This window comes from Arvicola amphibius, chromosome X, assembly GCF_903992535.2.
Source record: "Arvicola amphibius chromosome X, mArvAmp1.2, whole genome shotgun sequence".
Classification (NCBI taxonomy): domain Eukaryota; kingdom Metazoa; phylum Chordata; class Mammalia; order Rodentia; family Cricetidae; genus Arvicola; species Arvicola amphibius.
Genome location: NC_052065.1, coordinates 8,200,556 through 8,214,775, shown reverse-complemented (window position 1 = coordinate 8,214,775; position 14,220 = coordinate 8,200,556). Strand labels below are relative to the sequence as shown.

The 14,220-nt window shown below is 38.5% G+C and overlaps 1 protein-coding gene across 5 annotated transcripts in view; it reads left to right on the top strand.

Annotated features, from left to right (window-relative positions):
• The window catches only part of Reps2 (RALBP1 associated Eps domain containing 2), a 250,961-nt gene that overhangs the window by 132,937 nt on the left and 103,804 nt on the right, over positions 1 to 14,220 (top strand). For all 5 annotated transcript variants that reach the window (XM_038316094.1, XM_038316092.1, XM_038316096.1 and 2 more), the window contains exons 8-9: positions 2,248 to 2,390; positions 5,139 to 5,233. In XM_038316094.1, the coding sequence (XP_038172022.1) occupies positions 2,248 to 2,390; positions 5,139 to 5,233 (238 nt within the window). The remainder of the gene's footprint in view (positions 1 to 2,247; positions 2,391 to 5,138; positions 5,234 to 14,220) is intronic.

The following is a 14,220-nucleotide window of genomic DNA, read 5'->3' as shown; positions in this document are numbered from 1 at the left end:
GGAGCAGATTTTTGGTTCCCAACACCCATATAGCATTCCCGACTACTTGTAATTCCAGCTCCAGGGGATTCAATATTCTTCTGGCCTCTTAGGGCACTGTATTCATATGGCATACATACACGGACATATATATATATATATATATATATATATATATATATATATATATATATATATATATAAAAGTAATTGCCTACTTATTACTCTTGTCATCCTGATTTCAGTCTAGGCAGCTGTGCACATGTGAGAGACTATGTCATAATATATATATATATATATATATATATATATATATATATATATATATATATATTACTTAGTGTGAGGCAAGAGTCCAGAGGACTTTGAAAAGCCATTCTTCATAATATTTTATAAGGTAGAGTGAACAGAAGGTCCAAGAACATTTTGGAATGAAGTGAAATTTGTCTATTCTAGATGCCTGTGAACTTTGTAAATTTGGCAGGTGTTTCACAGCTGGGCCCTAATTCAGCATTTGCAGCTGTGGAGTTGGCTCTGCCTTGCTACTGAGGCCTGCCACAGTTGTAGCTCCAGGAGGGCGGTGCTGCAATGCTCCAGATGGTTCTCTTTGCATCTGTGAAAATGCTCAGCCCCATAAACTCCTGCCTTTGTGGATTATAAATATATATTAAAACATTGGAATATTTATGTAAAGCTTTTTCATGAGACATTACAAAATCATGATAGAATTTAGGGTCGCACACCACATATTGTGCAATATTGTTGAAAAACTATTCCAGTCATACCGTGCATGCCAGTGTAGCTGGGATTTTGAGCTGGATTTAGGTTCTTCAGCCATATACATATAGTCTGGCTTTTTATAGTATAGTTTTTTTTTTTGCAACAGGACTTATGTTAGATTTTAAGTATAGGGAAAAAATGGCCATTTAAAAAGAATATAGTCTGTTTTGGCAGAACTCCCAGCCTTGCCCGGTGAGGCTTCCTGTCTTTTTGTTGAGATAAATGCATGAAGGCTAAATGGCGTACTCTCTATCCAGCATCTGAAGCCGTTCCCAGATGCCTCACCCCGGGGAGCAGCTGTCTCAGGGCTGATGCATTCTGAATTAGAGCAAGAGTCTCAGGGGGAAATAGGAGGATGCAAATGGTCTGAAGCAAAGTTACAGACCTTCCCTTAGAGATTTTTTTTTTTACTTTTCCAATAACAACATCTTTTTAGTACAGTCTCACACGAGTCTCTCTCTATACTTGTCCTAATACAAGTATGCTTATGTCTGTACACCACAGAGATATTGGTGCTTAACAGATCTTATTTCTTTTGCCAAGTGGGTTTCTTTGTGTCTTTTAGCGAGAGACAGTGACTGAAGTGATGACAAGCCTTTTCCAAGACTTCCTTTCCTCATGGTTGTCTTTGCCAGTTTCAGCCTTTTCTAGTTGGTACTTTTATATTAAAACATGAGCAACCAGTGTTTCTTGAACCTGTTTGTATTTCTATCCACACATCCTCTCTCTTGTTCTCTTGCTTTCTCTGTTCCTTTCTCCCTTTCCATATCTTCCCTCTTTCTTCTTCCCTTGCTCCATCCTGTCTCTTGTCTCTGTGTTTTCAAACAGGGTCCCATGTACTTCAGACTGACTTTGAAATTACTGTGTAGTTAAGGCTAGTCTTGAACTTTTGATCCTCCTGCCATTGCCTCCCAAGTGCTAGACTTACAGGTATGTACCATCATGACCAGCTCTCTGAGAAGTTCTCATACAGAGACTAACTTGCTAACAAAATGCACACTATTTGAAAACATTAAGGGTTTTCCTTAAAACTTAAAAAAACAAACCCAAAGTGCCCATGTCCAGGCTCTGAATGAAATCTGTAGTGGCTGTGTGTCTACTTCCTTGGCTCTTTTCACATTAAGTCCAGCACTCTTCACACTGCACAGCCTGCACTTATCGGGCGACTGTCAGGTAACTGCAGAGCCCCAGACATCACTTTTTTCTTTTCTTTTCTCCCTAGAGTTCCCTCCTATGCCTTGTCTCAGTGTTGAAAAGCAGACCTATCAAAGAGCTTGAAGAATTTCCATTTTTATTTACAAAGTGCCACCGATGATACTGCCAAAGATCAGCTTGTTTTCTTCCTCTGAGTGCCCCTTGGGATTTCACATTGGTTTGCCTAGGAAACTTTGAGGATACCACAGGCCATGGGCAGGAATCTGGGATCTGTGTGTGTCTGCTTGAAGCTGATGCTGCATGACAGGTACTCATGATATCTCTTATCTCTAGGGAACTCAGTGACGCTGACTGTGATGGAGCCCTGACCTTGCCTGAGTTTTGTGCTGCATTTCATCTCATTGTAGCACGAAAGAACGGCTACCCACTGCCAGAGGGCCTGCCTCCGACTTTGCAGCCAGAGTACTTGCAAGCAGGTAAGGTCTCATTATACACCATAAACCTTAGCTATTTTTCTTAGAGGCCTTATAACAAACTCTTATTTCTTAAGATGATATCTGGACATTAGGGAGCCCTTGCCATCTGAAGATACTTTCTTTAACTTGAGTCAGACTTTCACATGTTAGAATATGAGTTATAGGGACAGTCTAGGGAAGTATGAGCCATCTGTTCTTCTGTTTCTGGTGCCCTCTGGGTGGTTTAGAACCAGTACCACTTCTCTTTTTTATGACAGTCATGGGCAGTAAATACTGAATCCCACTGTTGATAGAAAATAGATCTTATACTGCTGACTACAAGCTTCTCATCTTAAAACATAGCCTAGTATCTCAAAATGGTCTTGGGTAAGGTAATTTAAAAGTACAAGGTTGTCTTTTTAGTAAGATTATAGAAATTTTATCACATGCCATTTTACTTATAATCATAGAACAATTCCCTTTGCCCAATTAGAGAACAAAATTGTAAGGCTATATTGCACTTTTTGGTATACTGTCCATGAGCCCTTTTTGACACTTCCCTGTGTCTGGGTAACTGGGTGGATTCCTGAAGAAAACTTTTGTTAAAATATTTTGAGTCTTTATTGTGCAAAAGGAACTGTATTTTCTCTGTGGTATGGGAAGAGAGGAGCAGCAGATATGCTGAGAGGTACTGAGAAGGGGTTTGGAACACCCAAGAAGGGATAGAAACTTCAAGCCTCAGGGGTTAGAGTGTATAGAACAAAGAAGAGTCCAGGATGAGGCTGAAGAGAAAAGCAGGAAACATACCATGAGCAATAGCATTGGCCTGTGTTAGGCAGGTAAGTGATAAAATTAGATTTCTTGACTGCAATGATTCTATGGGTTGCCTACCACAGACCAAAACAAGTCAAGAGCAGAGGAGGACTCAGACTGGGGAGGTGACAGTGGATATGGAGGGATAGAAGATAGGGTGGAGTTAGCTGCTAATTGTTGTCTTTTGTAGTGTTTGAAAGTGTTAGCTGTAGAAGGAACAGCAGGTTGCGTCCTGCTACCCGTCTAGCTTTATACCCGAAATAATCACACGGAAACTGTATTCTTTTAAACATTGCGTGACCCATTAGTTTCAGCCTCTTATTGGCTAATTTGCAAATCTTGCTTTAACCCATATTTAGTAATCTGTGTAGCACCATGAGGTAGTCGCTTACCAGGAGAGATCTTAACCTGCATCCGCCTCGGAGAGGAGAAGCATGGCGACTGCTTATGGCGACTGCCTCACTGCCTTCTTCCTCCCAGCATTATGTTCTGTCTACTCCGCCTACCTATTTTTCTGTCCTATTAAAGGGCCAAGGCAGTTTCTTTATTAACCAATGAAAGTAACACATAGATAGATGACCCTCCTCCATCAGTTAGCTTCCTACACAGGACTGCCTTCTATTCGCTCCCCATTCGCTCCCACATGGTAGTGGTACTCCAGCCAGCACTTCAGTGTACAGCAGTGGTAGAAAAATGAGTAAGGACTAATATATGACACCAGTTGCCAGGTGGTGGCGCATGGCTTTAATTCCAGCACTCAGGAGACAGAGGTAGGCATATCTCTGTGAGTTCAAGGCCAGTCTGTTCTAAATAGTGCATTCAAGGTTAGTCAGAGCTACAAAATTAGACTCTAATAATCAAAATTAAATTAAAAATATAGAACTGAGCCATGCAGTGGTGGTGCATGCCTTTAATCCCAGTACTCAGAGGCAGAGGCAGGCGGATCTCTGTGAGTTTGAGGCCAGCCTGGTCTACAGAGCCAACCTGGTCTACAGGAGAGCCAGAGCTGCTACACAGGCAAACCCTGTCTTGAAACTGCCTCCCAAAGACAGCAATCAAGTTTTTCACATTCTGTTCAGTTTTAAAAAGCATTTCATTAAAAATTGACTTCCTAACAGTTGTGTCTTGACAGATTTGATTTATAGCTTCTCTTTATTATCTACCCCAGTCTGCTTTACCTCTTTGTAATATTAGCAACTTTTAAAAGTCCTTGTGCTATTTCGTTCTTAATTACTTCATGACAGAGTAGTAAAACAGAATCTGCTCCTAAGAAGTAACCTGGATGTTAGGTAATTAGCTTATCAAATAGCATGCTTTCTTCCTCTGCCAAGTTACTTAGCTTCCCGACTAACAGCTACTTTTGCTGTTGGACAGTAGAAAAGACCTGAAATGTTATTTTATTTATTATCAATCAGTAAGAATGCATGCTCTCATTTTTGTTTTTCCTACTGACCAAAGAGATAAATAATTCATGAAGTTATGTTTGGTATATGTTATTTTAGTGTCTTACTTATTTCTAGCAATATTTAAAAGGAAGTATTTGTAGTTAATGTTCATAGTATTCAAACCATCTTTTTGATTCCTGCATTTAAAATTTGTTTTAGTATGATTAAAACTTAACATATCATGATAGCCAACATGGTAAATTGCTACCATGTTGTAATATTCATTGCCAAGAGCAAGAGCTTTTCAGCTGGACTGCCAAGTGTTCTAGCCTCTGCCAGTCACTAGCCAGCTGTATGCCCTTAAGTAAGTCATTTACCTTCCTCAGTTTCGGCAGGATGAAAATGGCAAAACTAGATCGTGCTTGTAAGGACCTTCAAGTGCTGTCTCACCATAGCGAGGGATGTAGGTAGTGCAGATGAGTGAGCTGACTTCATTGTTATATTTAACAGCTAAGAAATCCCACTATGGCTGCAGTAAATATTCTTACATATTCTTTTTCTTCCTTACTAGCTTTCCCGAAATCCAAGTGGGAGTGTGCAATATTTGATTCTTACTCTGAGTCAATGCCAGCAAACCAACAACCCTGTGACTTGAATCGGATGGAGGTAAAAACAGAAACAAACCAAACCCTTCTATGTAAGTCAGGATGTGTGTAGAAGTAAATCATAGTTTATGTCTTCACAAATACTGAAAAATGAGCTTTTATAGCATTTCCTTTTCATGGTCTCAAACCATGAATTATACACATTAATCCTCAGATTGGCCTTTCAAATACACAGAATGATTAATGTGTATAATTATTTTTCTTCATAAAAGTAGAGTGGATGAAATAATATCAATATCTCTTGACCTTCTGGATGTGAAATGATGTATAGCCTATCAAAGGCAGATAATGATAGGCAAGTTGTTTAACTAGGCTTTAAGTTCTTTGTAAATAATTTCAAATTTATTTATTTTTGTGTGTATAGGTGTTTTACCTGCATGCATGTCTAGTGCCTACAAAGGCCAGAAGATGATCTGTAACTCCCGTGGACTGGAGTTACAGACTGCTTCAAGCTGCCTGTGGGTGCTGGAAACTGAACCCAGGTCCTCTGGAAGAACAGACAGCGCTCTTAACCTATGAGCCAGTTCTCTAGCCCTATAGAGAATAATAATTTAAGTTGGGGTTTTAATTTTGAAAAGAGGTTTGAGAACTATATAAGGGGCCCTAAACCACATTTAAAGATACCTCAGGGTTTTAGACATCTAAACTAAATGAGGATGGATTTGGATAATTCTCCCAAAGAAATTTGGCAAATTCCCATGATATTGGATTGTCAATAGAATGCTTATCTCTGTGCTCAGTGATCTTTAGCTGTGCTTTAATGAATATGAATTGGTATGATTATTATCATTGTTATCACCACAATCATTATCACTATGAATACTATGATGGCAATTTTTCACTTTAAAATTTTTATTTTTCATAATTAAACATTACCATATAGTAATTATACATAATAGCTTTTATTATGAAATTTTCACATATTATATGATGTATTTGGATCATATTCACCTCCATTACTCTCTCTTGTGGATCTCTTCCCAACTAGTCCCTTTCTAATTTCATGTCATTTCTTGGTGATCCAATAAGCTTAATTAGGATTGCTTACACAAACATGGGTAAGGAGTTATTTATAGGCTCATGAATATATTACCAATGGTTACACCATGCACAATAATGGGATTCATCATATTTTTATACATAAATGCCTTTTCACTTAATATAATGATCTGCAGTTACATCTGTTTTCCTGAAGTTGCCATGGTTTCACTTTCTTATGACTTAGAACTTCATTGTGTGTATTACTGCATTTTCATTATTCATCCATGTACTGATGGGTATATAGGCTGATTCCATGCCCTTGCTATTGTGAATATCACTAAACATGGATGGGCAAATATCTCTGTAGTAGGGTATAGAGTAGTTTGGGTATGTGCCCAGGCGTGATACAGCTGTGTCATGGGGTAGGGAAACCCCCACACTGCTTTCCATAGTGGCTACATAGGTTTACATTTCCATCAGCGGTATATAAGGGTTTCCTCTTCCTCATATTCTTTCTTGCCAGCAATTTTTCATTTGTTTTTCCTGAAGATAGTCATTCTGATTGAGGTGATCTAGAATGCCAAAGCAATTTAATTTACATTTTTTTCTCATGGCTAAGGAGATTGAACACTCTCCCAAATGTTTATTGGCCACTTGTACTATTTTTTGACACAAAGTCTAATGTTTCATGCATTGGCCTTAAACTTGCTATGATGTAACTAAGGATAACATTGAACTATTGATCTTCCTGTCTCTATCTCCTCAACACCCGACTTTGTGTTTCTTCTTTTGAGGTCTGTTCAGCTCATTAGTTCACTTTTTGATTGAATCATTTTTTGATGTTTAATTTTCAAAAAAAATTAATAGATGATATTAGGTCCTTGTCTGATATATATTTTGTCTCTTCACTTTGCTAATTCTCTGTTGTTGTACAGAAGTTTTTTTAAATTTCACAAATTCTACTTGTCACTTCTTTTCTGTGATGCTGGATAGGCAAGCACTGTATCACTGAGCTATATTCCAGTCCCCATCTTTCAGTTCTTGCAATTATTTTCTGTGTTATTATATGTTTTTCTCTAGCAGTTTCAAATCTTATATTAAGGTCTTTGATCCATTTTGAATTGATTTTGATGGGGATCTGGTTTCATTCTTCTTCATGTAGGCACCCAGTTTTTCCAGTACCATTTATTGAAGATGCTAACTTTTATTCAATATATGTTTTTGATACCTTCGCCAAAAGGTAGTTTTAACTGTCCGGCTTTAAGTCTGGATGCTCTATTTAGCCCATTGCTCCACATGTCTACTTTTGTGTCAGTACCATGCTGTTTTATACTGTGGATCCAAGGTTTTGTCATGCCTCTGGTATAAATCTTTCTGCTTAAGATTGCTTTAGACTAATTGGGGGATCTTACATGTTTCCATATGAATTTTAGGATTTTCTTCTGCTTTTTTGAAGAATATCATTGGGGTTTTTATGGGGATTACACTGAATATATGGTATAGTTGGCCAATACATAAAGCATGGTCAACCTCTGAATCCATTAAGGGAGTATAAATCAAAACTATATTGAATTCTGGGATACACTTGAGTTGGTAGAATGCTTGCCTGGCATGCACAGGGTCCTGGGTTTGCTCCTCATCATGCATAATCTGAATGTGGTAGCACATACATGCAGTATTAGCACTTGAGAGGTAGAGGCAGTATGACCAGGAGTTTGAGGCTTACATAAGTGAATCTGAGGCCAGGCTGGGCTGCAAAAGACCCTGTCACAAAACAAGCCAAAAAACATTGCATTGACATTCTATCTCACCATAGTGAGAATGGCGGTCATCAAGAAAACAAATAACATATGTTGGTGAGGAGGTAGGGAAAAGGAATACCAAATCAAATAAGGTTGTTGGGAATGTACATTACTCCAGCTATTATGGAAATCTGTACACTGGTTTCTCAAAACCTGAAAAATAGAACTGCTATGTGATCCATTTACAACACTTATGGATAAATACCCAAAAGAATCAAAGTCAGCTTCCTATAGAGATTCCTGAGAACATGTTTATCATAGCACTATCCACAGTAGCTGAGTTATGGAATTAGTGTAGATGCCCATGAATGGTTAAAGCAAAGGTGACATAAATACAATGAAGTGTTTGTAATTCAGTATAAAGATGAACAAAATCTGAGTATAGTGGTGTATGCCTTTAATCTCAGCACTTAGGCAGAGGCAGATTGATCTTTGTGAGTTCCTCACCAGCTAGGTCTAGGAAGTCCCAGAGCATAGGTGGCATAGTGAGATACTCCAACCCCCAACAGGAGAATGAATGAATGAAATTGTGCCATCTGCAGGAAAGTGAATGTAGCTAGAGATCATAATGTTAAATGGAATCAGCCTTCAAAAGACAAATATTGCATGTTTTCTGTAAAATGTAGTATTTAGGGAGGGGATAAAAGGGGCCATGCAGGTAATAGGAAGACAATTGGGAATATAGAGGGGGAAAGTGGTAGAGGAGGAGAGAGGATAAGGGGTAATGAAAGGGTTAATAAGATCAGAGCACACTATGTGTATGTGTGGAAGCAATGAAACCTGTGCTTTGTAGAATTAGTATGCAGCAATAAAATCAATAAAAAAGTTTATATCAGATTTTAATGGATAGTGATTAAATATTTGATGTTCTTCTAAACCATTACTCATTGTTCTGTCTGGAAGTCTCTTAATCTTTCACGAACACATGGAATGTGAATAGAGTTTGGTGCCAGGCCTGTGAACAGCAACTCCAATATAGGAGGTGTTTGTGTTATAAACAAATCTGTAGCTGATTCAAGTGTCAGGTCACAAGACATTTTCTGAATAATGTACTTTTCCAAGAATAGCAGGGCTGTAATCCTGTAATCTTGTTTTTACTCTTATCAATAATTATGGATTATGGAGCTAGAGAGATGGCTCAGTAGTTAAGAGCACTGACTGCTCTTCCAGAGAACCTGGGTTGGATTGACAGCACCCACATGGCAACTCACAGCTGTCTATAACTCCAGGATCTAACATCCTCACACAGACATACATACAGGCAAACTGCCAATGCACATAAAAATAAATAAAAATTTAAAAATATGGATTATAATTTTAGGAATAGTCCATGTTAGTTTGTTAGATTACTGTATTTTTCTTTTTAAAAATACATTTATTGAGAAATACCATGCCATGCCAATTTAAACTGCACAGTTCAGTTGTTTTTACTGTACTGATGGAGTTGTCCAACTACCAACATAGTCTCATTGTAGAGTGCTCTTTTAGGGAAGCAGTGAGTTTGTGGAGTTGCTTATAGGATTAGAGGTGACGAGTTACTTACAGAGTGCGGATGGTTCAAAGGCAGCTGTACCAGCATGTCAAATGACTCATGAAAGCTGCATCCCTGAAGTATAGTTACAAGACATTTTTATCACTCTGAATTAAAACCCTGTTTTCATTAGGACCCATTTGCCACACACCCCACCACCTATCTTTGATGATCGGTCACATGTCAGATTTTTAATTTATTTGTTTATCTATCTATCTATCTATCTATCTATCTATCTATCTATCTATCTATCTATCTATCTATCTATCTATCTATCTATCGTGGGTGGGTGCACATGCCATGACATAAACATGAAGGTCAGAGGACAGTTTGCAAAGTCAGTTCTTTCTCTTTACAGTGTGGAACCTGGGGATTGAACTCGGGTCTTCAGACTTGGCAGCAAGTGATTTTACCCACTGATCTATCTCTCTGGCTTCCACTAACCTTTCTGTTTCTGAATTAGTCTATTCTGAACATTTATTATAAATAGGTTAATAGTATATGTATGGTTTGTGAGTGCATTTTTTACTTAGTATAGTGTTTTAAAGGTACCTTATTTATTTTTGGTGCTGAATAGTTTTAATTGTATGAATATTGTAGAAGGGAACGGTGGGCTGCGTCCCGCCACCCGGCTAGCTTTACCCAAAATAATTACACAGAAACTGTATTCATTTAAATACCGCCTGGCCCCTGGCCCATTATCTGTAGCTTCTTATTGGTTGATTCTCATATCTTGCTTTAACCCATATTTAGTAATTTATATAGCACCACGAGGGGTGGCTTACCAGGAGAGATCTTAACCTGCATCCATCTCAGAGAGGAGAAGCATGGCGACTCACTATGGCGACTGCCTGAAGCGTCTCACCACTGCCTGCTACCCAGCATTCTGTTCTGTCTACTCCGCCTACCTAATTTTCTGTTCTCTTAAAGGGCCAAGGCAGTATCTTTATTAATAATGAAAGTAACACATAGACACTCCTCCATCAGAATATCCCATATTTTGTTTAGTTTCCTCTCCTTATATATTTTGGCTATTATGAACCTACATGTGTAAGTTTTTGTGTGGGCAATATGATCGGTTCTCTTTTCAATATATTTACTAGTGGAATTGTTGGGTTGTACCACAGCTGTGTTTTAAGGAACCACCAAACTGCTTCCCAAAGCAACTGTATTATTTCAATTCCCCATCCATAAATGTCTGAATTTCTTCATATTCTTACTAACCATTGTGTAGACGGAAGTTTCTGTCCCGCCCTGTCCCATAGCTGTTCAGTTCCAATGAAGCACACAGAGGCTTATATTAATTATAAACTGTTTGACCTATTAGCTCAGGCTTATTAGTCATTATGTAAACAGAGACTGTGCTTTCATTTCCTGTCCACCCAGATCAGAATAATAACAAAGAAACTATATTAATTACAACACTGTTTGGCCAATGGTTCAAGCATATTTCTAGCTAGCTCTTACATCTTAAATGAACCCATACTTCTTATCTATGTTTAGTCATGTGGCTTGGTACCTTTCTCTGTGTCTGACTGGTGCCTGTGTCTCTGCCTTTCCTCTTCCCAGAATTCTCCTAGTTTGGTTGCCCCACCCATACTTCCTGCCTGACTACTGGCCAATCAGCATTTTATTAAACCAATATGAGTGACAAATCTTTACAGTGTACAAGAGCATTATCCCACAACACCCTTGTTTCTGCCATTTTCATTTTGACCATCTTAGTGGTATGCAGTTATATCTTATTTATGGTTTCAATTTGAAAATGATCAGTGTTGTTGAATGTTTCTTCATGTGTTTGTTAGCCATTTGTGTCTTTTCTTTGGTGAAATAGCTATTAAAATCTTGTGTCCATTTTTATTTGCTTTTTTTGTTTGTTCTTGATGTTTTGAGCAAGTACTTTACCACTGAGCTATATCTTCAGCGAGATTTTTCAGTGATTTTATTATCTGCATTTTTTTTTGTCCCTAGGCCATTTTTTCCTCTAATATGGTTCAGGTAGGAGAAGACAATAAAAGAAATGCACTTTTGTCTGGTCATGTTTGTATTGCCAACTGTTTGCTGTGTTAAGACTGGAGGATCTTAAGCTCACCATTCTGGGCTATGGAGTGATTTTAAGGCTGGCCTGGGAAACTTAATGAAACTTTATCTCAAAAGACAAACAGCAGAGCAGGTTGGGGATATAGTTTGGTGGTATAGCCACTTGCCTAGAATGCTATGAGACTCTAGGTTCAATCTCCAGCACTGTAAAAAAACTTACTGGAGACAATAGATGGTAAATAGGAAATTATTTCTGGGGGTTTTATTGTAGTGTGGAGAATCAACTGTTAGGATAGGAATGCATGCCATGTCAAGCAGGCTTAAGAATGTGTTAGCTGCCCTTTTAGAAGGAACAGTTAAAATGTAGATGTGGACTGTGTTTTAGCCTACAGAAAAATGATACCACATAAATCAAAAAGTGAGAGGGCCTTGTGAGATTTCCTCCTTCCACATTGGAATGTCAGCTGATGTTGTCATTGGCTTACCTCTAGATGAAGAACTACAGGAAATGAATGACTGCTGAGAGAAGGACCAGATGCCTGATAGGTTATCCAGTAACAAGTACTCAGCCCGAAACATCTGTACATACAAGCACCACTAGATGGATTTAGCAGGCTGTGTCGTATATCCATATATCCTTATGATCATAAAATAATTATGAAAGAAGGCGAGGTCATGAATTTGAAAGGGAATAGGGAGGACATAGGAACTGGAGGAGGAAATCATGTGGTAGAAATGATATAAACACAACACTAATATATGAAATTCTCTGTTTTATTTTTATTTAACCTTTTTTATTTTACATACCAACCCCAGTTCCCTCTCCCTCCCCTTCTCCTGCCCCCTTCTCACCCCTGTCCACTACTCAGAGGGGGTAAGGCCTTCCTTGGGGAGTCAACTAAGTAGCTGTTTCTGTGGTTTTCCCCATCATGATCTTGACCCCTCTTGCTCATATGATCCCTCTTCCCTCTCTTCATCTGAACTTTAGGAGCTCAGCACAGTGCTTGGCTGTAGATCGCTGCATCTGTTTCCATCAGTTACTGGATATAGGTCCTATGATGACAATTAAGGTAGTCACTAATCCAATTACAGGGGAAGACCAGTTGGGGCACCCTCTTCACTGTTGTTTAAGAGTCTTAGCTGGGGTCATCATTGTGGATTCCTGGGACTTTCCCTAGTAGCAGGTTTCTCCCTAGCCCCATATGACTCTCTCTATCAAGCTATCTCTTTCGTTGCTTTCCCTCTCTATCCCTCCCCCAACTGGGCCATCGTGATCCCTCGTGTTCCCATCCCCATCCCTTTCTTCTACCCCTCCCGGTTTTCCCAGGAGATCTTGACTATTTCCCCTTTCTGGGTCCCTCCATGTGTGTCCTCTTTTTGACCTAATTTTTCTGGGGTTGTAGATTGTAGCCTTGTTATCCTTTGCTGTTTGTCTAATATACAGTGTTTGTCTTTCTAGGTCTGGTTTACCTCACTCATGATGTTTTTTTCTAGTTCTATCCATTTGCCCGCAATTTTCAAGATTTTTTTTGTTTTTACTGCTAACTAATACTCCATTAAATTAAAAATGAAGGGAAAGATTATTTGGAACTTCATGTACACAAAGTTAAACATGGCCATTTCAAGAAATGCAGCTCAAGTTTCTTCTGCATCCTAGAATTTAAACAATATTCATGAATCTATAATTCAGCTACCATTTGGTTTAAATGAACTTATTGGGATAGCAGTGGAAATGTTATAATTTTTGCTATCTTCTACACAGAAAATATTTTCCAGTTTATCACATAACTGGATACGGGAGCTGTCTGTGTAGTAATTTCTCTGCAGTTGTACATAGAAGCTTTTTTACTTTAAAGTGAGTTACTATATACTACATTATGTTATAAAAGTGATTTTTATTTTTTTTACAAGACAGGGTTTCTCTGTAGCTTTGGAGCCTGTCCTGGAACTCACTTGGGGAGTAGACCAGGCTGCCTCGAATTCAGAGCTCCACCTGCCTCTGCCTCCCGAGTATGGGATTAAAGACATGTACCACCACCATCCAGCCATAAAAGCAATATTAACACGTAAAGAATCACCTAGATGTGGAATGTTAGACCTTTGATCAGGTTACCAACAAAATCCTGTAAACTTTTCTTTTTGAACAATTGAAAACCAGAAGCATGGATTATCTCTGTGGTTGTTTGAATTCTGAGACACAAGCTAGAGTTAACCACTGGACACCAAATACTGCTATGAAATTAGTCACCTTCTTTTGCATTTTTAAATTAATCTCTATGTTTCATATATGTCCAAAATGTATGTAATACCAAAGTACATTTGGCAACAAGTCATCCTGTAGCTTTTTTCTCCAGCTACCTAGCCATTCTTCCATTCTTAGATACCTTTACAGACCTTAAACATAAAGATAACACAAGTATGAATATATATTATCCTCTAATCACAGCAGAGGTCTTGGAGCACATATTTTCCAGATTTGAGATAGACCAATATAATAGCATGTTTATGATGTTTTGATACATGTATAGAGACATACACATATGGTGAAACAGTTACCACGGTCAAAGCCTCTGTGGTTCCTCCATCACCTCACACAGTGACTTGGTTTCAGTGGAGATTTAAAATCTTTTCTCT